Below are 25,300 nucleotides of genomic sequence, written 5' to 3'. Positions count from 1 at the left end.
ATTTTAGGGGTACCTTTCCTCCGAACATTTCAGTTGACTGTGGATCTGGCTAATGGTGTGTTATGGAGGTTAGAAGAGGGGCCTGCAGAGATCTCAGCTGTGCACCGTTGTGCTGCTATAAAAGCACCCACATTAACTCTAGCCCCCATTAGGGATCCATGGGTACAAGAATTTCCCACTGTATGGACTAAAAATAAGGCAGAGTGTGGGAAAATTGATGCAGAAGTTTTAATCGAAGGAAAAGATCCTCCTCCCCAAAGGCAATACAAGTACCCAGTGGCAGCAGAGGAAGGCATTAAAAATACTATAGACTGTCTCTTGGAACAAGGGGTGCTGGTGCCTATGCAGAGTGTCTGCAATTCACCCGTGTGGCCTGTCCTTAAGGCAGATGGGGTCACTTACAGAATGACAATAGACTTCCGTGCCTTAAATGCGGTTACCCCTGCAACTGCCCCTGTGGTAGCTAAATACAATGAAATAGTAGCAGCAGTAGCAGCTGGCTCAAAATGGTTTTCCGTGATCGATTTGGCTAATGCTTTTATGGCTATACCCCTCCACCCTTCTTGTTGGTATAAATTTGCTTTTACATATAGGGGCCAACAGTATGCTTTCACCCGGGCCCCCCAAGGTTTCCATTCTTCCCCTAGTATTTGTCATGCCCATGTCACTAAAATGTGGGACCAGTTGCATCCTGGACACTTCTCATATGTAATTTCATATGTGGATGACATCCTAATACACACCCCCACTCCAGAACTGAACAGGGAAATCACTAGGGAGGTATTGAATATAGTGCAGGAAACTGGATTTAAGGTAAACAGAGAAAAGGCTCAGCTAATACAACAAAAGGTGAAATACCTGGGTGTGTGTCTTGGGGATGAAGGCCGGACACCTGATCAACAAAGGGTAGAAATGATAGGAAAGCTACCTGCCCCGACTGACACACACTCCCTGAGAGCCCTTGTGGGAACTTTTAATTTTTCCAGAGAGTTTATTGAAATGTTCTCTGACAAAGCTAAGCCTCTCTATCAATTATTGAAGAAAAACAGGATTTGGGAATGGGGACCAGACCAACAAACTGCCCTGGCCACCTTGAAACAAGATTTGGCTAAGGCTCCTGCCCTGGCTTACCCCGATCCTGCCCTGCCCTTTGTGATTCAACTAGCCTCCTCAGAAACAAGCATTGGAGCTACTCTCCACCAAAGGCAAGGTGACAAGCTCAGAGTTATTGCATATGCCTCCAGGCTCCTGGATCAAACAGAGCAAGGCTTTACCCCCTGTGAAAGAGAGTGTCTTGCCCTGGTCTGGAGTCTCTCACATTGGGAATTTATTATTGGGGGGTCCAAGGTCATTGTTCAGACCGTGCACTCCCCACTTAAGTACATCATATCAGGAAAAATACAGGATGGCCAGGTCTCTAACCCCCGTATTGCTCAGTGGACCCTCACCCTAGTAAACCGAGGAGTTGAGTTTAAAAAGGAGCAAGCTGTTTCGCCAGCCCCATATGGACTAATCATAGAAGGAGAAGAACATACCTGCCCTCTGCCCTTTCTAAAACACCTTGAGTGGCCAGTCAAGGGAGGCATGAATCTTGCAGATGCTAAACAAAAAGGATTTGCAATTTGGTTTACAGATGGCTCAAGTTTCTACCATCAGGGTCACCCCCGAACAGGGTATGGAGCCATCCGCATCAATGATGTGGAGATGCTACAAGGACCAGTTCGCCCCCATTCAGCCCAAGCAGCCGAAGTTGAGGCAGTTAGAGCTGTCCTAGCTTATGAATCCCGGGACACCTCTGTCACTATTTACACTGACTCGGACTGGACTGCCAGAGCAATCACTGTGTGGCTCCCCCTTTGGCTGGGCAGAGAAATGCTAGCTGCAGATGGGCGTGTCATTTCTCATGCAGACAAATGGAGACAGATAGCAAATCTAATTAAGGAAAGAACTGGAGACACTTGGGTGACTCACACAAAGGGGCATCAGAAAAATCACTCAGAAGAAGCACATTGGAACAACAGAGCTGATGCCTTAGCCAAAGCTGCTGCTATCAGTGACCATAACAAAGACACAGACCAGGTGGAGCCAATAGAGGCAGTAACTACTCGGGGAAAACTTTTAGGTCAAGGAATAGATACCTTAGACTTGGGTACCCTTCAAGATGGGGATACAGAAATTCAGTCCCTAGCCAAGAAAGGGAAAGATCACACAGGAAAATACAGGATTGAGCAGGTAGAAGATGTCTGGTGGGCAGTGGATGCAGGTGGTGAAAGGCATTGGATAATCCCCAATCAGGTACGGGGAGACCTGATTCAATTTGTGCATGAGCAAGGACATAAAGGAAAACAAGATACCTTAAATAGAGTCAAGGATACAGGATGGTGGCCAGGCATGAAAACAGACATAGATCAGTGGTGTGATAATTGTCTGCAGTGTGCCATGGTTAATGCCGATCGCCAGGTTCAAAAAAATGCATTAGGACACCAAAGAATAGAAGGTCCCTGGTCTCGGATCCAGATAGATTACATAGGCCCTTTACCCACCACAAGTAGGGGGAATAAATACTGCCTAGTAATAGTAGATCCCTTCTCTAAATGGGTGGAAGCCATCCCCACTAAAACCAACACTGCCGCAGTCACTGCTAAGCAGCTCTTTAATATAGTTTTCTCCAGAATGGGTATTCCGAGAGAAATTGATTCAGATTTAGGATCCCATTTTGTGGGAGAGGTTATGCAAGAGCTATGTAGGGCTTTAGGCATTAAGCAACGTTTCCACATAGCAGGACACCCAGAGTCTTCTGGACAAGTTGAACGAACAAATCGTACATTAAAGGAAGCTCTAAAGAAACAAGTAAAGAGCTCAGGAAAGGATTGGGATGAAAAATTACCAATCATTTTGATGGCTCTAAGAGGCTCAAAAGCAATTCATGGGTACACTCCCTTCAGAGTTATGACTGGAAGGCGAATGCGCATGCCTGAAAGCTGGTGGTTGGGAGTAGAACTGCCTGGTGCCTGGGAAGGGAAAGTGGTAACAGATGAGTGGGTGCAAACCTTGGTAGAGAATATAGCTGCATTGCACAAGCAAGTGGCCACCCAGTTAGGCATAGTGCAGCAAAACATGGACAAAAAACTAGGCTGGGGAAAATCTCCGGTATTATGGGAATTAGGCCAACCAGTAATGTACAGAAAGTTTTCAGCAAAACAGCATTCTCTGACACACACCTGGGATGGCCCCTGCTTCATTGTGAATCGGGCTAGCCCCAGTGTTTACCAGGTAGAAATCCTGAATGGGAAAAATGGGAAACCCTGGAGGAAATGGTTTCATTCTTCACAGCTTAAAGAGTGGAAGGGGAAACCACCTGACCTCCAAGAAATAGCATAACTGACTTCTCCATCCTGCCAGCCACCCTTCTTGATTAGCAAGAAGGAACAGCTTGGGGCTGTTAAAAAAACAAAAACAAAATACATGTCAGCTAGGCTTGTCAGTGCCTACCCTGATGCTGAAGCAGGAACAGGCCAAAGAAGTACTGGACTTATTATGGCCATTCTTATATAGGCCATTATTTCATGTTCACTCTGTAATAATAATTCCCGATTCTCCCCGTATATACGGGGGGAGTGTGGAGTTTGTTTTCTCTTTTCTGCCCTTTCACAGATCCTGAACAAGAGCCATGACAGCCCACTGTTGCCTCAGCACTCTGCTGGCCCTAAGTATCTGGAGTCTGATGCTACCCAAGCTCTCAGCTGGACCTGTGATCCCCCTGAACCTATGGAGGTGCCTGCTTGCTGAAATGGGAGCAACCCCCTGGCCCTGCAGTGTCACTATCAATTCCATGCTATTGGCAACTCCTCAGAGTACTCCTGGGAAAGTGGCCAATTGTACACAGGTTGCCATCGGAGAGTCACTCAAGTTTTGCTATGAAACTAAGACCACACCGGACTCCATCCCCTTATTCTGTAAGCCGTTGTGGTCTCGAAAGAGACACCTGCCATCTGATGCCACTAATGACAGCCTTCCAGGTGGTGAAAGGTACTGAATAATCCTGGTTTCTTTAGAAGTTTGGGTACCAGCCATGCTGCAGCTGTCTCTAATCACACCCATCAGCAAGAATATCACATGGTTCCTTGTAAACTGGGAACCACTGAACTGGACTGTAGCGGGGCGTGACCTGATTCAGCAAGGTCCCCCAAACGGGATTGTGGAGACCAAGCATTGGAGGAACATGATTGTTTCTTCCCACAACTGGGAAATAAAATCTCACTGTTCCTTTGATGTTATCTAGAAAGATGGGTTTGTTATTGTCTATTGTTAAAGCATGTGTGCGTGTAAAAACAAGACTGTACTAATTACTTTTGTAATTATGGTACTATTGTATTAATTAATGGACATTGGATCCAACTCATGGTGCCTTACATTAATCACCATTTCTGTGATATAACCACAATGGTTAGATGTAACCACAATTGTTAGCTGCGATAGCAAGTTTACTGTGCCTATATGGACTGTACAGCATCTCAAAGCCTACCCTGAGTTATACAAGGAGATCTCTCCCATTGCACTGGGAATGGGTCTCAATGTTATTAAGGGACTATTAAATCATCTCTCCTTACAACACAAGCTTCAGAAGCTCCAAACTCTGGAGATCTCTAGGCTAGCAGCTACAGCTGCAGACACAGGCCATCACTCCTGGTGGGAGACATTGCTTGGGTGGAGCCCCAGTGCAACTGGTCTTTTAAATATTATGCTTCACCCCATTGTGGTGATCATTGGTTTCCAAATTATACTAGTAATTGGTCTGATTCTACTGGTTTGCTGGATCCAACGACTGATGCGACAACTACAATGGATTGAAGACCAGACTCACTACCATGGACTAAGGATGTGATGGGGATACTTGATCAGCGCAAGCACCCCATCAACGGGGGGACTTGTTACCCACCAGCTCTGTGATTCTTGGGGAACCAGAACATGGTCACCTGTCAGCCTTGTGCTCTTGGGGAGTCAGGGAGTGACACTCATGGAAAACCATTCCCCTCCCTCAGGCCTCTGCTAGAATCAAAGACAAAGCAAAGAAAAGGCCAGGGAAGACACACCTAAACTGCTTCAGACAAGGGTGATACAATTAAGGAAACACCCCAGCCTCATTTACATTAAAGATGGAACAGAGGGACATCTCATTAGCATACAGAATGGAGAGCAGCTCTTCCAAGGCAGGAACCGCACTGAACTATGGGACACCGAAAGCAGAGAAGCACTGCCTGATGGGAAATCCCTGCTCCAGATGCTAATGAACCTAAGCCTGCTCACACCCAAATTAGTCATTATCAGACCAATTCTAGTAACGATCCTATTGACATCTAAAATACTGAAACTGCCAAGTTGCATTGTGAGCTCGTTCAAGGAACATCACCCATAACCAGGGGTGATCAATCTCTATTGTCTCTCCTCTTTCTCTTTGAACTATCCCTATAAAAACTCCTATCCTTGCCCCAAGAAAACTGTTCTGATACCTGGACTTAAACTGCATCAGTTCCATTGAGACTTCTTCATCTCCTGTCTGATCGTGCTGGGGGCTCTGTCCTGCTGTTCTCCTGCCCTCTGGACCCCCGGCTACCATCATCATCTGGGAACCCTGATCAGTGCAAGCTCCGTGGAGTGGTGAGGTCTCTCTCTCTCTCTCTCTCTCTCTCTCTTTCTCTCTCTCTCAACTATCTCTCTAAGCATAGCCTCCTGACCCTGCCCTGTGTAAACTGTTATATGGTTACCTAACATTTGTAAGCAGCTTCAATTTAGATTTAATATTGTAATTGTTAGATTTAATATTGTAACTGTTTGATATCTATTCACTACTCAGAAATAAATCACTTTCATTGTTAAGCTGGTTGCTTCTCTCTCTTTCTTTCTCTTTTGCTCACTCTTCCTTAAGGGGTGTTGTTTTGGCTTCCCCATTCGCTCTGCAACAACGCTTCTTGTACCCAAGCAAAAGATCCCTGTAGTGCCCAAAATCCTGTGGGGTTTGCTCATCGTGTGGTTTACCTGTGAATGACTGTGGTGTGAAAGTGGGGATAAGGGGTGCTGAACCTGGGGGCTTATGAGGATGGCAGCTTAAAGTGCTGTTTAATCCAGCCCACGGAGTCCAAAGGCACATGAGGGTGCAGTGTGGCATTGCTGTGAAACCCAGCCAGCTGAGTCCAGGGACATATGAGGGGGTCAGCTTGTGAGTGCTGAGTACCCAGTCCTCTCAGATGTGCTCTGACTAGTGTGTGTGAGTGTCTGTGTGTGTTGCTAAGGTGGGAAGAACCCCATCCTGAGGAACCTAGTTCCTGCAGGAGAGCTCCAGTGGGAGGGGGAATTGGCAGCAGGGAGAATTCAGCTCCATATGAGAGCCCAAGTAAGCACCAACAGCACACTGATAGAACTGTTAACCTCCCCCCAGTCCCATAAGGGTAACCCTGATAAATGAGCATGCCCCAGAGTATTGGGCAAATCTGGTAACAACACTGGATTTATGGCTCATTAAAATAATCCAACATACCACACTGTCTGCTACCCTTAATTGCCCACACCAATCCTTTTATGATTGGCAACCTAACCCCCGATTGCTCAATTAATTTCAAATGATCACCTCCCACATGCCACCCCGTCTGTCTAAAAATCTGTCCCAACTTGAATGTGGCTCAGATACCCTTCTCACTTCCCCAGACCTGCAGAGCTCTGCGTAGCTTGAAAGCTTGGATCTTCCACCAACAGACGGTGATCCAAGAAAAGATATGACCTCACTGACCTTGCTTATTAGCATGTGATTAAACAGAACTTTGCATCAGTGCTTTCAAAGGATGAAAAACTGGCTCCAGGCTTGCTTCCATGATGCCCCTGAGAGATATAAGCCCAGCCCTCAGATCCCTCATCATGACCCTCAAAACCCTCCCACTGGAGGCAGTAAAAAGCCCCACACAACACATACTAATTCTTCCACAGTGGCTCACTCTGATTTGATTTTTCTACCAAATACAGCCACACTGTTCTTATTTAATTGCCATACAACGTGGCTGGCTTAATAGGAATGTGTTTATGGTATAATTTTTGTTTTGTTTGGAAAACATCTGATGGGTCATTGAAACGGAGGCGAAACTGCAGCATAACAATACCGGGGGAGAGGTATTGCACGTTTCCATGAGTGTACTCTGTGAGCAGCATGACCCCAGAGTGGCAGGAAACCAGAGTGAATGCACTAAGAGCCAAGGAGCACATACTGGATTCCTGTAAGGGCTTGATGTGAAGTAATACTAGATGTGGAATGTTATCCTTGGAGCAGACCCTTCGTGGCATGCACTGTCCATTTCATACCCACTCATGCCTCATTTCTAAAGTCTGCCTGAACAGCAGAGTATGTCTCCACCTTTCAGAGACTGCCCCCTATCTCCTGAATTAATGGCCCCCTCTTCCCTGTAGCATCTGAGCCCTTCACACGCTTTATTCCCATAAGGTAGAGAAGTTTTTTTCACTCCCATTTCACAGACACAGAGGCGCAGCAACTCCCTCACAAGAAGCCTACGGCAAAGCAATAAATTGAATCCTGGTTTCCAGCCAAAGCACAAACTTCAGCACCAACTGTCCTCCCTGCATGATTCTTTGTTTGAAGTCAACATAGCGCAGCTGAGAGATGCCAGATTCACAACCCTGCCTGCTGAACCTCAATTCACTGACAGAACAGGCCAACAACAGTGCAGGCTCCTCCCACACCTCCCTTCAATACCCCTCCAGACTGACCTGTCAGGACCACCTCAATAGGTCACAGAACAGATCAGTCTCTGGGCCTGTTTGAACCTTTGCGAAGAAAGCAGATTTAAAAAAAAAAATCTGGTTTCTGGATCTTTGCGTAAAAATGGGGAGATTTTTTTTTCCCACAGGGATGTTGTGCTTGGCAAAAAGAAAAGAGTTTATTATTCACAAAAACGGGAAATTCATTTGTAAACTCATGAGGTTTGCCTGGAGAGATTCATTTGCTATTTGCCTTACTAGAAGGACGAGGCCCCTGTTTCGTTGCCTGAGATGAAGAAAACGGATGGGAGACAGCTTTCCCAGAAATAGGTAAGTTTTACTATCAGAAGGGGTGATGTTTAAAAGCTTTGAATCATCCTATGCCATCAGCTGAGCTGTCCCGTCCAAAGGATAGTTTGGGGTGGTCTTCCCAAGCCCTATGGTTTGGGGACCCACAGCAACTGCCACCCCAGACCCCACCTTTGGGGAGTTCTGCAGCGGATGCCTCAATAGTTCTATGGAGAGGCCTGGTGCCGGGCAGCAGCAGGGGTTACTCCCACCTCACTTACCATGGCAGTGGAAGCTGGAGTGGCTCAGCAGCCTTCTCTGCTCCCCTGCCCTCCCCAGCCCATGGAGCTCAGCTGCCGGGGAAAGCCAGGTGCAGCAGGCTGGGAGAGCAGCATGGCAGAGCACAGCAGGCTACCTGGCCGTTCCAGCTTCTACTCCTGGGGTAAAAGTAGTCTGTGGGGGAGGTCACCTCTGCAGCCGCCCAGCCCCCCCGCCGGTAATAGGAACTGATCCCAGCAAATCTCTCAGCTCCTATTGGCTGGAAACAACCAGCCAGTAATAGCTGAGGGTATGCGTACACTAGCCCCCTAGTTCGAACTAGGCATTCAAAGTTGCAAATGAAGCCTGGGATTTAAATATCCTGGGCTTTATTTGCATCTTCCCATCCCGGCGCCATTTTTAAATCCCCTTAGTCCGAACTAACTGCCCGCGGCTACACACGGCAGTCAAGCGTTAACTCGAACTAAGGCCTAAAAATGGCGCTGGGACGGGAAGATGCAAATAAAGCTCAGGATATTTAAATCCCAGGCTTCGTTTGCAACTTCGAATGCCTACATTAGCCTCCCTAGTTCGAACTAGGGGACTAGTGTAGACATACCTTGAATGATTGGCCTGGGGGATGGGAGCAGTGCAAATCTCCCCTCCCTGGGCTGAGAGCCATGCGGAGGGAGCAGCCTGCAGTTTCAAGCGGGGAATACAACAGGCAAGGAACCCAGCCGGCCTTTGGTGCTGAAGGCTTCGGTAAGTGCCTCCCAGACCAAGCCTGCCTCTGGCACCGCAGCCCCTCCTGCATCCCAACTCCCTCTCCCAGGTCACCGTCCAAACCCTCTGCACCCCTCTGCCCCCAGGTCACAACTCCCTCCCAGATCCTGTACCCCCTTTCTACACACCTCCCCCAGGCCAGAATCCTCTCCTGCACCCAAACAACCTCCCAGACCCTGCACCCCAATCCCCTCTACCATGTTACCACCCAAACCCTCTGCAATCTTCACCGCCTTTTCCCCTGCTCCCAGGTCACAATACTTTGTACCTCCTTTTAGAGCCCCTCCCCCAGGCCAGAATCATCTCCTGCACCCACACTCCTTCTCTTCCTACATCCTAATACCCTGACCCAGGTCTCAACCCCCTTCTCCACCCAAACATCCTTCCAGATCCCGCACACTCCCCTGCATCCCGGTCCCTTACCCCATACGCCCTTCTGTACCCAAACTCTACCCTAGACCCCTGCAGCCTTCTCTCTAGAAAAGTGTGGGCCTTGACCACTTTCCAAAAGCTTGTAGTGGCCACCCACCAAAAATTATTGCCCACTCCTGGCTTAGGGGATGGGGTGGTGCAGTGACAGGGTAGAGCAGAAGAAGGGCAGGGCTTGTGGGGGAGTCACGCTGGGCCCTGCGCCCAGGGCACTGGGGGGAGAGGTTGCACCAGGCCCCGCTCCCTCCTAGGTATGGCCCTGGACATCAGTTTCCAAGTAACATTCCCAGTGGGGATTTTGGTTTAAAAAGTAACAGGCCTTCAGCACAAGCATGTTGCAGTCCACAAGTAACTTTTACAACCAATATACAGTTAAAAATTCTGAAATGTGTCGCTGTGATGAGGAGGAGGGATGAGGAGGAGGCAGGATCCGACCCAAGTGGCCGGTAGGGTGGGATCCATTTCCGCACTCCAATGTGAGAGGATTCGCTGCCTTTACAGAAAGCACGTTGAGCTGGGACTCAGGCCTGAGCACGTTGCTTCCTACTGAGAGCGCTTATGTGTCTGCACTCGAGTGAGGATCATCAAACCAAACCCAGGCCGGGGCTATCCAGCTGTTCAGAGAGGTCCTCCCTGCCCTGCAACCCTCCTCACACAAGTAACTTGACAGATGCAGTCCCGTTAGCGGTAGACATGACTTGTGGTCCAGGTACAGCAAGGCACTCAGGCGCGTGCTCCACTTCAGGCATGTGCTTCCACTAACGGCAGCATGTCCCACTTCCATGCTTTGCTGTGGAGGGACGGTGAGTACTGCTCACAGGATGACTCGCGGCTCCACTATCAGTCTGACATTGTTTTATTGCAAACTTCTTCCTATGTAACAATGAAGTGTTAGAAAGAAAAACAGATCGGGGTAACTGAGGAAAGACAAATTTAAGATTTGTGGGCCAGATTTCTAAAGATATGTGGATCCCTCAGTCCTGTGATTTTAATGGAAGTGAGAGCAGAGTCCCATGCAACAGCAAGGCATCCAGGGGAAAATGTGGTGACCCGAGTACACTGACCTCCCTGATCTGGCATATTCCCAAGTCTGGGACCAATCAGGTCCCAAGGGTGCCAGACCAGGGAGGATCAACCTGTACCTAGATGCCGGATCAGGGAGGATCAAACTGTACCTAGATGCTGCATATTCTTCATGTAAACAACTTGTTGATCTTAGAGCCAGATCCTTGTCCGATACAGATCAGCAGTGCTCCTACTGACTGGCTACACTGATTTATGCAAGGATCTTACTCTTCCACCCCTTAAGCAATCTTGAGCCATGAAAGTGTACTGATGGCACAAGTCAGTGAGATGGGTGAGAAACATGAACTTCCAACACGCCTTACATATACCAATCCAATAAATGGGAGTTCTACACATCAACGTAAGAAAAGTTTGCCAGATACACCATGTCTCTGCTGCAGATATTTAATAGCGAGTTTAACAGCCTGTGTACGTGAAAAGAACAGCATGTTTATAAGATAAGAGCTTGTGCTGTTCGCTCACATTACTGAAGTGACTGCGGGAGACAAGAAATGGGTTTCTTGTGGGTGAGGGACGGCACTCAATAAAAATAATGCAACTGCTTTTTTGGCAGCGGGCTGGGGAGGGTGGGCATGGGAAAATGTATCTCAGAGCTGGCGTGAACTATTCAAGTTGTCCAAGGGCCAAGGTCATGCAGTGAGTCACTGGCAGGCTTTGGTACAGGAATTCTGGCTCCCAGTTCCCTACTTTAATCACAACAACATGCTGGCTCAGAAGTCACTACATAGGGGAAAATACAGCTGTGGTCTCCTGCGCTGTTATGAGGGGCAGTTTGTTTTGCCATCCACTGCGAGGCTACAGATTGTTCATTAGCTCTGACGCTTTCGAGGAAGCAGTTCTTTCACTGTGAAATATCTGAGTGCTGACTGCAACACCAAGCAGGAGAGTCATGACAGCATATCCTGTGGGCCTGCCCAGGGACTCAGCGTGGGGGGTTTTATACTTAGCCAGATGACCTCATTTACCTCTGAATCATCCTTGACAGATGGCTTATTTAGCAGCTGATCTATGAAAGTGACCCCATTGCCAACAGCCTGATTGATACACTTTGGATGAAGTGTGAGGAGAAATATCACAGGCTCCTTCTCATTGTCTGAGTCAATTGGTGACTTTACACAGCCTGACAAACTACCACATCCTGACACTGCCCCCACCGGTGCTGCACCACCTTCCTTCCTGTAGTTGGAGGAACATAAGAATTGCCATACTGGGTTAGACCAAAGGAATGCTTTCATCAGGGTTTATCTGCTTGGGGAAAGCTGACCATAACAGCTATAGTAGACTAACTCCTAATGTAACTACTCAAGTATATCCTCCAGCTAAGCACTTGATCCTACAATGAAACATGCTTTATTCCAGAATAAGTAGGCTGCATGCAAAGGCAACTAGTAAGAAGGCTAGGGGGACCATCGGCCACATGTCATTCCCGCCAGCCTGTGGAAGACGCTCCTCCAACGCTGCCCCAAGCCCCAGGACAATCCACCTTCCCATTCCTGCTCTGCCCTGCCCCACTGCTCCACTCCCACCCCACCTCTTTCCCCAACCGAGGGAGCCTGGGGTTTAGCGGGGCCAAGCAACCAGCATCAGCAGCAAGAGTCGACTCCCCCCCCCCCCACCCCGATGATGAAATTATTTATTAAAAATCTGTGGTTTTGAAAAAGGTAAAAACATTCACAGAATCCTAGAACCACAGCAGGCCCGTACATATGGGCGGGGGGGAGGGGGGGTGCAAAGGTTGCGAATGCAACTCCCCATGCTTCTCCATGGTACCAATTCCAGCTGGGCTGGGGAAGGCTGCAGCATCTCCAGCCAGACTCAAGCAGCAGCTGCCCCCTTCTGCTGGCTGCCAGCTGCAGGGGCCAATTAGAGATGACAAAGAATGGGACCCACCATCAATGCCTGGCTGGCACTGAAGGGAAGGGTCCCTTCCTTCTGGGAGCTGCAGTCCCACCTCCATCCCTCCGCACCATCTGGGAGGGAAGCAGGGGAGGCAAAAGGACTACAACTCCCAGCATGCCATGCGGCTCTCCTGCAGTATGTATGAAAAGCCAGCTCTGTGGGTGGGGCTGGGGCAGAGTATGGACCAGCCTGAATAAAATACCCTCCAGCCCAGGGATGCAGTGAGGAGCCTCAGGCAGATGCCCTGCCTGCCCCCCTCCCCACATGCTGCTGAGAAAAACTGCTGTGTGTCTTTGTTGTAACAGCTACGAGCCTTCACACACTGCTCCCGCCTCCAGCACAATCCCATTGGCCAGTTTCGGCCAACGGGAGCTTCCTGTTCTTAAGAGTCAGCTTGCAAAGCACCCTCCCTCTCCTCCGCTCAGACTCCTAGATGTTCAAAAACCTCATGGCTCCTGCAGCCAGTGCAGAGGTGGGGGAAGTCAGGGGGCTGGGAGTCAGGAAAGACTCCCAGACAGGGCCTGCCTCTGGCACCCCAGGCCTTCCCTCCCCCCCCCTCACCTCGCATAACCCAAACCCTTTGCCCCTCTCCTGCCGCCTTATCCCCTCCCAGAGCCTGCACCACAAACCTCTGCCCCAGGTCACAGCCCAAACCATCTGCCCCTCCTTCTGCACCCATATCCCCTCCCAGGTCCTGCACTCCAATCCCCTGCCCCGGTCACAACCGAAACTCTCTGCCTAGCTCCTGCACCCCAATCCCTGCCCCAATTCACTCCCCTGACCCCTGCAGGAATGTTCCCTAACCCAGGTCACAACTGCCTCCTTCACCCAAACTCCCTCCCAGACCCCACACCTTCTGCTGCACCCCAATCCCTTACTGCAAGCTCCCTTCTGCCCATAACTTCCATCCCAAACCCCGCACCTCCTCCATTAATATGAAGAATGTTGCCCATGGCAACTTTCCAAATTCTTGGAGTGGCCCCCCCTCAGCAAAAATTATTGCCCACCCCTGGTATTAACTAACTATGCACAGCAAAAATGGGAGGCCTCTAAGCCTTACATTCTGAGTCCAGGTCTCAAAGGTCTCATAGCGAGAGGAGTGGAGGGCTTGCTGCTCTGCTTAGTGTCCTCCTAACTGCAGCAATAACATGAGAGCCCCTTGTCCCCAGGGCAGACTCTTCTCCAGGATGGGGAGTTGGGCAGGCTGGGGGGGCTGCTGGCTGTAGCAAGAAAGGCCCAAGAATGTATCTTCTCCTCTTCCCAGCTGAGCTGAGTGCCCCACTCCTGGGCCCTTTGCCGCCTGGATATATAGGAGTTGCTGCAGGAGGGGCCACTTCAGCTCTTGCAGGTGCTGTTGTTCAGCCACAGCTTGGTACTGACAGCCTCTGCCCATCCCCCCCACTTCTGAGGGGTGATTCCCTCTTCACTGCTGTCATCTCATTCCTATGTTCTACTCCCACGGGAAGTGAGGGGACCATCCCTTTGGGTGGTATCTGATTCTGTTGCAGTTTGCTCAGAGGGGGCAGGAAGGTACAAGCAGGTTTGGAAATGCCTCTGAAACTGTTATGCCTCACAAAGCTACCATATTGGATCCCTCAAACCTCGCCCTCAAAGGAAACCTGCACAACAGCGGCAAAAAAGGAGCCTAGGATCTTACATTCATACCTTTGCTAGATGCTACAAAATATGAAGTGAACCGACACACTGGATTTATGATTCATTACAACAATCTGTGACTCCCTTAACTAGTCTATGATTGGGGAGTTTTTAAGGGACCACTGCATCTTAAGTGGTCCTTTGAAAAATGTATTAACTATTTATGTTAAACCATCTTATATTTGACAGTGACACTCTATTTCCTAGACCTGAACAAGAGCTCTGTGTAGCCTGCAAACTTGTCTCTCTCACCAACTCAGATTGGTCCAATACAATTTATACAAGACAGTACCTCTGCCAACCTGTTTCTGGGAGGTAACTGCAAGTCATACTTGCCCTTCTCACCAAGGCTTGTGGGAAGACCCTCAGTTACCAGCATAGGGGTAGACACGATTCTCCAGAGCACTACAGGGTTAAAGCTGGAGAACAGCTTCTGAATGTGGTTTCAAATACAGGCAGATTTCCAATTAGCAATTTGAACTGAGGAATCAGGCCCGTATGCAGGAGGGTGCAAAGGGTGCAAGCGCACCTCTCTGCTGTCCCCCCAAGTAAGCATGCCACAGCCAGCCAGGGAAAGGCATGAGCGGTGCACTGCCTGAGCCTCCTTCCCCCATGTTCCGACTGGCTGGAGGAAGGCTGGGGCTCATTTCCATTCCAGCCCTTTGATCATCTTTGTCACTTGCCTCTGGACGCTTTCCAGGTTCTGTACATCCTTGCTATATATTGATGACCAAAACTGGACATGATACTCCAACTGAGGCCGAACCAGTGCCGAGCAGAGTGGTGCAATTGCCTGTGATTTGTGTGCTGTGTCTCTGTTACTGCAACTGCAAACTACATTTGCTTTTTTTTGCAACTGCATCACACTGCTGCCTCACATTGAGGTTGTGATCTTACTGCAACTCCCAGAGCCTTCTCAGAAGTGCTGCTGCCAAGCTAGGTATCCTCCATTCTGTATTTGTGCCTTTGATTTTTCTTCTCTAAGTATCGCACCTTGCATTTATCTTTATGTAATTTCATTTTGTTATCTATAGTCCACTTCTCCAATTTAAGATCCCTTTGGCTATGTCTACACTAACGGGTTATTGCGCAAGTATGGCCGTTCTTGCGCAAGAATCCGCAAAGCGTCTACACTGCCTGCCCACTCTTGCGCAAGAAAATTTACAGTACGGCATAGTAGAGACGGCTCCTTGCGCAAGAGCTACGCTCTTTTTTAACAGGTGTAAGCTCTCTTGCACAGGAGCTCTTGCGCAAGAGGTCAGTGTGGACGCTTCAGCAGGGATTTCTTGCGCAAGAAAGTCCTATAGCTAAAATGGCCATCAGAGCTTTCTTGCGCAAGAGCGTGTCCACACTGCCAAGGGCACTCTTGCGCAAAAGCACAGCTCGCACATGGCAGTGTGGACGTTTTCTTGCATAAGAAGCTGCCAGTGTAGACACAGCCTTAGAGTTTTAGCACTGCACTGCTACGTACTGGCAAATCTCCCCACAGCTTTGTGTCAGCACGTTTGATCAGTAGGCTCTGTATTCCTAAATCCAGGTAAATAATAAAGATGTTAAACAAGATTAGATCTAGAACAGATGCTTGTGGAACCCCATCTGAGACCTACTCCTGGTTTGTAATTGTTTTATCAATTACATATCCACCTAAGGGTAGAGCCACTGAACCCACATTTCTCTACCTTACTGATAAGAATATCATGTGGGACTGTTTCAAAAACTTGCTAAAATCCAGGTATACTATAGCCACCACATTCCCTCTAACCACTGAACTAACTACCATGTCAAAGAAAGAAGTCAAGAGTTGGTTGGGCAGGATTTGTTCTTGGAAAATCCATGCTGACTAGTAGTGATCACCCCTTTGCCCTCCAGGTATTTACAAACTGAATGTTTTATACATACTCTAGTAGCTTCCCAGGTATTGAGGTCAGGCAAACTGGTCTTGTTTTTTCCCTCTTTAAAGATGGGCACTATGGCTATGTCTAGACTGCAGGCGGATCTTTCGAAAGAGAAATCCGCTTTTTCGAAAGAGAGCACCCAGCGAGTCTGGATGCTCTCTTTCGAAGACGGCCTCTTTACATTGAAGAACGCCTTCTTTCGAAAGAGGAACTTTCGAAAGAAGGCGTTCTTCCTCGTAAATTGAGGTTTACTGCCATCGAAAGAAAAGCCGCGTTCTTTCGAAATAATTTCGAAAGAACGCAGCTTGAGTCTGGACACAGGGGAAGTTCTTTCGAAAAAAGTAGCCTACTTTTTTCAAAAGAACCCCTGAGTCTGGACACGGCCCCCGTTAGCCCTGCTGCAAGCTTCCAGGGCCTCTCCTGTCATCTATGAGTTGCAAATATTACTGCCAGTGGCTCTGAGATTTCTTTAACTAATTCCTTCAGTGCCCTCGAGTGAACAGCATCAGGCCCTGCTGACTTGAATTCATTCACATTACTCAGATGGTCTCTGACATGTTCTTAACTTATCCCGATCTGCCTCCCTTCTCCTTTATTGTTCATGAAAACTTTACTAATCATCTGGTCACCTGTTTTTGTTGTGTAAAAACTGAAGCAAATAAGCAGTGAGAAGTTCCGCCTTCTTCCCTTACTAACTCATCTTCTCTACTGAGCAGAGGGACCCATATCACTTGTCCTTTCCTTTCCCTTTCCCTTTCCTTTTCTTTCCATCAAAACTATTTGTAAAATCTCTTCTTTTTGTCTCAACTATTTCCTGCCAGCAGTAACTCCTTCTTTGCCTCAATTTTCCTGACTTTGTTCCCTATATGCATACACTATTCCCATGTATATTTCTTTGGTGACATGCCCCTCCTTCCATTTCCAGGATGGATCTCTTTTGGGCTTTAGATAGCTAAAAGTTCCTTGTGCAGCCACACCAGTTTTCAATGGCTCTCCTTATCTTTCCTCTGCTTGATGTTGAGCCTTTAGTATTATACCTTTTAGGAACTGCCAGCCACCTTTGGCCCCCTTTCATCCGAATTGGTCTTTCCATGGAAGCTAGTCTACTTCTTTTCTGAGTTGGCTAAAATTTGCTTTTTCTGAAGTCCATTATCCTTGGTTTACAGTTCTCATGTCCTCCTTTCCTTAGAATCTTGAATTCTGTCAGATCATGAACACTTCCTCCCAAGTTCCCAGTCCCTTTCACATTTGCAACTAATTCCTTCCTCTTGGTTAAAAGCAGATCCAAAATGGATTACCACTAGTTGTTTTCTCAACTTTCTGAATCATGCTAAGAACTTGTAGGATATACTGTGTTTCACATATTATATAATAATCTTCCAAAAGGTATCTGGGAAGTTAAGATCCTTCGTTAACACTTGCTCAAGTGTAATAGCTAACCTTGCTGCTTGAAGAATGCCTGACAAAAACAGACCAAACAAAAACAAAACAAAACTAGTATGTAGTTAACGTTGCACTCTATCTTAGGTTAAGATATTAAGACTGTAACTTCAGAATTATGAATTGTCCTTAAATTGTTAAATGATCCAGTGTTGAAGACCAGGGGGAACTGGAGCGTGACTTCTTAAAACTGAATTCAAATAGTTATTTAGAGAGTGTGTTAGTCAAGGGTGAGTATGAATGACAGTGTATCAGATTGATTCACCTTTCACTTCTAGTTTAGAAAACGTACCAATCATTGAGGTCCCATTCAGATTTAGAACACAAACCTTCTTGGTTTTTTTTTTACGTGAGCTGGAAGTAGAGTGTCTTGTGGAGTCACAGATCACAACAAAGGTATTTCAGCAGTAAGGAGCAGCTTTAGGAGACAATCAGCAAAGTTGCTTAGGGAGTTTTTAGCATTTATTTTCTAATAACTAGACTACACCAACTGTCTTGAAACTAGAATAGCTTCTATCATCTCAGTTATTTCAAACTCTCCGTGAACTCCTTTCATTCCACAAAGCAGAGAGACCTCACTACTCTTTCCATCTCCAAAGGATAAACAGAGCTACGAAAGCTCTGGCTGAAATGTGATTTGTATCAGAATACAGCTACATGCTCTCCTTCAGAAGAACTAAATTTATTTTGGTTTTAAATTGACCGAATCTCAGTTTCTTGTGTTTAAATCTCTTCCATATACAAGGGCAAGTTCAGTGCGTTAGCTGCATCCCTGACCCTTAACAAGGTGGAATGTGGACTTCATTACGAACATGGTTTAGAAGGTGGCTTTCTCCTGTTGCTCAAATAGCTGCAGACTCCTGCAAACCTTATGCCCCGAGAGCACAAATTCTCATGCTGACCCTGTATTGTCTCATTGCTCCCTGGTGCTTTCCCACTTCCCTCTGGACCTGTGGCTGCCAGCTGTCTCCTGTCTGAGACTTCAGCAGTAAACTCTTTGGGGCAAGGAACTGTCTTTTGGTCTGTTCGTACAGCACCAAGTGCAATAGAGCCTGGTTCATGACTAGGGCTCCTTGGGACAAGGATAATAGAGATAAACAACCCTGATCTGAATGAATAAGGCACAGCCAAACACAGCTCTAAACACAATGCAACTTCAAAGAGAACACAACTTATCTAAATGGAGACTATCCCTAAAGCACGAATTTCTGACCCCTCCCATACCAGCCACTTACTTGCTAACCTTGGGGAAGCAGACCCATTCAGTGCTGGGCTCTGAAGGCTTCAGAGATGGAGGCTCTCACAGCCAGAAAATGGGTGAGCTCGAGAGGCAAGAACCCTTTCCTGAGAAGGCCCATGCTACCTTCCCAGTCTACTCCCACTCCAAGACCTCCAACATGCCTGGCCCAGATGCCAGGGGGAGGGTGGCTGCCAGGAGACAAATTGTTTGCAAAAGCTTAAGTCAGGGAATCTGAAGGGAGCTAACAGGAACAAGGTGCCCAGCTCCCACCTGCCACAGCTGGGCACGATTTCCCTCTCAGCCATGGTCTCCTATCCTGCTGCCCTTTGACACCTCTGCCACTCAGATGCGCTCACACCAGGTGTCTCTGTGCATGGGGTGATACCCAGCAAGAGGAGACACAGACACACTAGCTTTCAGGGCGCTCACTCCCTAAATCAGAGCATACTCACAGTGGCACAAGAGGCAAGCCGTCCCAGGTATGTGCTCAGGGTCTCAGATGTGGTTCCCAGCATGGCTACGATCTGTATTTAATAAGCTAGCACGTCTGTCTCCTCCAGCAGGGAATCACTCCCCAAGTGTAGGCAGAACCTCTTCTCCTCCCCCATCCCTGGCATGCCAAGCCACAGATCACCTGACTGAGCCCTACCTAGAACCTCCCTCCCCTGGCCAGTGCAATAAATGGGGGCGACTCGAAGACCTCACTAAGATGTGAGCATGCCTCACGCTGCACAGGCATCCGCATGGGCATCAGGGGCTGCCCCCAGGGGCCCACTGAGTAACACCTTGATCTTATTATTGTTACCTTGGCCCTTCCTCACCCCTTTCCCAATTTTCCTCTGTCAGAGGAGGACCCTCACCCATGGTGTCTTGTCTGAATTTAGGGTGGGACCAATGCAGCTAATCAGGCATTCCCTTGAAGCCCTGCTGGGCCAAACTGGTGGCAAGGCTGTGCCCAGGCAAATCCACTTGCAGGAGCCAGCTGTTCAATTGCAACTCTCCAGTGTATGCAGCCAGGCCAGGTCCTCAGCTGGTGTCAAAGGGTGCAGCCCCACTGGCAACCATTAACAATCAACCTACACACTGATTTCAACAGAACTACACCAAGTTACACCAATGGAAGATCCAGCCCATGCAACTTTCCTTTTTCTGTGAGTTGCCTCACACGCGCCTGGGTACTTGTGCTAGCAACAGATTTAATAAAGGTTTGATTATACCACACACTCCTTCAGGACTTCTGATCTGATGCTCCTATTTTAAATCAATACTCTCAAATTCCACATTCACATGCCCTCCACAATGACAGGACCTGACTTCTAGTGAGCACGCATAGGCCCATTCGTGAATTGTGGGGTGTTTTGTAACTCAGTAGAGTTTACAACCTGAAATATTAACAAAATACACTAACGGAAGCATAAGCTACACAGGCGCACATTTATGAGGGTGGTAATTTACCACTCACTCCCTCTGCCTGTTACTTGCTCAACTCAACACTGAAATCAGAATTAGTGCCGATGTTAACAAGAAACAAATGCATCCTCATGTCCTAGTTGCGGGGATGTAACATAAAAGATGCTATAAAATGTACTGCAAGGAGCCATCTTGTGTTTGCAAGGAGATTGACCACTTAATAGGGCTTTTCCATTTCTAAGTCTGAAAAAAAGAAGAGAAAATTGGGCCAGCCTCTGGTATTCACCATGTGTGAACTTCTCCAATGTCCAAATGCCATGGAAGTCAAACCGGGGCAAAGTGACCTATCTGCCTTCCAACCAGAATCTCTTCTTGTGGCAAGGGATCAGTATGAACTATTTATGTGGGTAGGACAAGAGAACATGGTATTAGCCATTTTTCCTTCATGAACACTACATTATCTAAATAGATCCCCCTCCCTTGCATTCATTGCTCACACTCCTCCATCTGTGAAATGAATAATTCCTAAGGGTTCAGGATTCACTGGATTAAAAATGAGGGCTCAGATGGTCAACGTGGCCTAAGAGATATGGACACCCAGTTCCCTTAGACAGCTTGGAAAATCTCCGCTGCAGAGATAAAGTGACTGGCTCAAATCTAGGCCTGTAGCTGACTGCACGCAGTGGCTACACACCACTGCCAATTATTTTCTGTTGTCTTGCGAAATGAGTTCATGGTCTTAGCTTAGACTCCAAAGAGCAAGCAGACCCACCTCAAGGATCCATACTACCAAATCCACTATGACAACGGTCACCTTTGCAGACATTCTAAAGGAGGCAAAAATCTAAATGGCCCAAGAAGACTGAATATTTTTCTCACTAATAAGGCTAGCAGTCCCTAGAGTGTGGAAATGGAAGACATCTCAGGGAAACTTGTTGTATTGCCTACACTGAGCCCACGACTTTTCGCATTTGATTTAGCAGGTCTAGTTAAGACCTGCTAAATCGAATGCTGAGGGTGGCTCTGATCAGAGCCAGTACTCCTGGCAGTCAGGAGAGGTGAGGGAAGCTGATAGGAGCCTCCCTCTGTAAAGACATCAACAAGCATGGCTTAAGGTAAACTGACTCCACCTACATATTTTACGTAGCTGGAGTTGCATACCTTAACCCAGCCTTCCAGGCCTGTATCTATTGTGTATGCAGAGAACTCCAGTTTCTGGGCCTTTCGCAGACATAACAGTCCCTTTTCAAACAGTCTTTCTTTTTAACATCTATTGACAAGCTGTGAAGGAGGAGAATATATAAACATCACCGATTCTCAGGTGACGCCTCTTAAGTGTCAAGCATCTAGTGAAACACTGAGCATGAAAAGGCCCCAAAGAACATCTCAATTCCAAGACTGATGTCTTACTGGGAAGAGCCACTCCAACCAGCAACCAGGCTACCCACTCCCCGGGTTCAGGAGGAAAGATGTGGCACATGTCACTTCAACCTGACACACATGGGCTAAGACAATAAAGGACTGCTGCTGTGTGGAGGAGAAAAGGTCCTGTGCATCCGGTCTCCACCTCTTACCTGATTCTTTCCCCGTCGCCGATAATTCCTCCTCACAAGATTCTTGTAGTTCTCATTCTTCTTGGTCAAGTAGTAATAGAGCACGCAGTCTGCCACCGTCTGTAACGACAAAGGGAGCTACAGAGCACAGCAGTTTTGACAGTAGCATTCTGTCAGGGTGAAGGATTCCAGAGATGTGCATTTGTGCACGCATACATGTTTTCAGGCCCTAAGACAGCTGGGTTTCCCTGGAATACTGGAGGCTTGCAGGGCAAAAAACATTCCCACACCCAGACAGAAGCAGGCCTTCCCTTGAGAGCTTGGTAGGGGCCCAGCAATTTAGGGGAAATAATCAGCCCAGAAAAGAGTGAGGAGGAAGGCTGAGCCCCCATCTATGTTCAGGGCATCAGCAGCATATCACAAACTCAGCACCCAGCAAACTGTAAAGTGGTGAGCTGGGATCCCTTTCTGTAAGTGCGCCCCATCCCAAACAGAGCACTGGCAGTGTGGGAGCCCTCAGCAGCTACTGCAAGTCAGGCATGGACAATTAAAAGAGAAAAAACAGCAACATCTGTAACTAAGTAATAACTGAATCTAAATCCTTATTTGCCCCTATGACTGCACAGCACTTTTGGTGTGGACAGCTCTCCTCGACACTGTGTTTGGTGCTGGGCAGGATGGGAGGGCTGACCCCAGCAGCCTGAGACACGTCTATTGTCTTTAGCTGTAGTTATGCACCACATAACCCACCATATAACTGTCAGCCACCATTGTCTCCACCCACTACATGTGCTGGATTGAACACATTTCACTGTCATGCTGATGTATTGAGTCCTCAGCATTCAGAAGCTGTTGCCTGGATTCCAGTGACAATGCTAAGGGGCAGGCACAGGCCTAGAGCAACAACATCTGGGCCAGTTACATTAGAGAACAGGAGGAAAAAATGAAGGGTGGGATGGCGGGGGATATAATGGCACTCTAGTACAAAAGGCAGCCACACAGTGAGCAGCTCCGTAAACTCAGAGGGGGCTCTGTTGATTGGAAGGCTATTACCTGCTGTCACACCTATTGTAGTCGCGCAGAGAGAAGATGTTTACAATAGAGAGTCTGGTTTGTCTAAGGTATTATTTAGATCCCTTTCCATAGCCCTGGTTACTTATTTACACACACTCTCTCTCTCTCTCTCTCTGTTCCAAAATCACTACAAACTATTACAAATGTAAATAACTAGTGGATTATGTTGTGCATCTCTGCCTGCCTCCCTCCCTTCCCAACAGATATGGGGATCTGCTCAATCCTGCAATTACAGCCTGCACAGTAAAAGAGTGTAACTCAAATTTCAAGATGTTTCTATTACTTGGAATAGAGAGCAGGCAGGTAGTACTATACTAGCCATGGCGGGACACATCTGGCTTAATGACAGGGAAGAACTGGGAAGGTCTTGCTGATTCATAGGCCATGTGCTCACAAAGCTTTCTAAAGCCTTTGTCTACTTTAAATAGAAGATCGCCACTGCTGCGATCAACCTTCCAGAGTTTGATTTAGCGAGTCTAGTTAAGACTCGCTAATTCATTGTGTTTTGGGGGCTGCTTTTCAAATACTCATTCCGCTTGTCCAACTACTGGGGCTCAGAAAAGCCCCTAGATGTAGATCAATCAGGAATACGCCCAGGGAGTTTGGGCTCTTTCAGTGTCTCCCCAGCACTAGAAATCTCTTGGTTCTTGATGGCTTTTAAGAATTAAATAAAGAAAAAATGATAATGGACGAGATTGGCGGGTGACTATTCACATCATTTCTGGGGTTCAGCCCAGAGCTGAGACAGGAACCCCCTCTTAGTGCACGTAGCACATGACCAGATGGACTGTTTGCTACCCCTCCAACACATGACAGTCCCAGCCAATGGGAGATGCCTACAAAATGTGAGATAAAGCAAAGCTGTGGGTTTAGCTGTCTGAAGTATCCTGACACCTTAGGGCTCTGAATTCCAAATCACTTTAGAGTTGACTTCATCCTGCACCGTCATCCTAAACCAAAACTCAGCTACTTCATTTCATGTGGGGTCATACAGAAGAGACCATAAAAACTGAGATCCTTGCATGCTCTTGAAAGACACTTCTGTCTTAGCTTACTTCTAATGAAAGTAGGAATTTGCCATGGTGGTCCTGTCGTGAGGGCAGGGGACTGGACTCGATGACCTCTCGAGATACCTTCCAGTTCTAGTGTTCTATGTCTTTGTCAAGCATTGTCCCTCTTCTGGCTACTGTGCAGCCTGCTGGGTACCATTTTCTACCCCACCGGCTCCCCTTCCCCCAAAAGTGGCTACCTTTCCATGGTAGGTACAAAGTTTATAAAGTGACTCTGGTTCCTTTGTGTAAGAGGCTCTTTGGCCACCTAGGATAAAAGAAAGTTTTTCAACGGGAGGAATAGTTCTGCACATGTGATACTTTGGGGATGTATTCTAGAGAAACTCTTGAGATAAATAAGCAAGAGACAGATAAAGGGTTTAAAGTCACTTAGTTCCAAACCAAACATACTTACCTTCCGGTCCAAAAACGAAGCAATCACACCAAAATTTTTTGGATGCTGCATGAACCTATGAGAACAAGAAAGAGAAAGTTTAAATGAGAGCCCTTGCAGCTGCCCGTGTACTCCACCCCCTGGCAGAGCAAGCGTTGAACTAGTCAAGTCAGAGGGCAGTGGGGTGGTGGAAAGTCATGTAAGAGAGCCTGGGAGCCATGGCTTTCAATGACCTGGAGACTTCCCCATATACATTCTTAAGATGGACGATCTGCAAAAGAATCCAGAGGTTAGTGAAGCTGCTGCCTGCTGCTTGGTTTATTCTGCAGTTGAGTCAGGAGTACTGATGCCAAGACCACCAGCCTGCAGCAACAAAGACCCAGTGTGGCCTGGGAAGGGGGAAGAATGAGAAAAGGCTAAGCCGCATCGCTCATGCTGCAGCTGGCAGTGATGTGCTAAGGGAACACGGAATTAACCTATGGAGTCAAACCTACAGCTGCATGGGTGACCAGGTCTAATGGGCTGATCAGTAAACAAGTGCGGGCTGGGGATCTTGGACACCCTTTGAAGTGGTTGCCCAAAGCAGGGGTTTGCCTATAGCAAAGGGTCCTTACTGAAGATTTCCCTATAATTTAACAGCTTCATGCCTGAAAAGCATCCTAGGGTGCGAGATGGTGCTACATTACTTCTGCACTGGGCACCGGGGGTGAATGGTCTTAGAAAACTATTTCATGGGAAGTTCTCATGAATGCAATTGTGATCCATTATAAACGACCCCTAGCTCCTCTCTCCTTTCAACTGGTGTGGCAGAAGGCTGGCCACTGCAAGAAACAACCAAGGGATGACTCTAAGCTATGAGAGACAAAGGGTTCCAAAGTTTGCCAGCTAATGAAACTCTTCTGAACAGAGGCATCCTCACTCATGTATGTGAAAGCTTTGCTTTCCATGTGCTCTCTCTCTCTGTCCCCCTCTCTCTCTCTCCTTACCTTTAAAGGCAGTAAAGAGGTAACTGAACAGCACAACCCCAAATGGGAAGCACAGCCTGCTGTCATGAGTTACTTCAGCGTGTTGCTGGAGTCACAGGA

The 25,300-nt window shown here is 47.7% G+C and overlaps 1 protein-coding gene across 29 annotated transcripts in view; it reads right to left on the bottom strand.

The window, feature by feature from the left end:
* NCOR2 (nuclear receptor corepressor 2) overlaps positions 1 to 25,300 on the bottom strand; it is a 511,248-nt gene that overhangs the window by 140,030 nt on the left and 345,918 nt on the right. For all 29 annotated transcript variants that reach the window (XM_075898492.2, XM_075898501.2, XM_075898481.2 and 26 more), the window contains 2 exons: positions 24,237 to 24,291; positions 21,720 to 21,818 (listed from right to left, as the gene is read on the bottom strand). In XM_075898492.2, coding sequence (XP_075754607.2) covers positions 21,720 to 21,818; positions 24,237 to 24,291 — 154 coding nt within the window. The remainder of the gene's footprint in view (positions 1 to 21,719; positions 21,819 to 24,236; positions 24,292 to 25,300) is intronic.

This window comes from Pelodiscus sinensis, chromosome Z (genome assembly GCF_052426305.1).
Source record: "Pelodiscus sinensis isolate ZL-2025 chromosome Z, ASM5242630v1, whole genome shotgun sequence".
Classification (NCBI taxonomy): Eukaryota; Metazoa; Chordata; order Testudines; family Trionychidae; genus Pelodiscus; species Pelodiscus sinensis.
The sequence above is the reverse complement of the archived record's forward strand: the minus strand, read 5'-3'. Positions and strand labels throughout refer to the sequence as shown.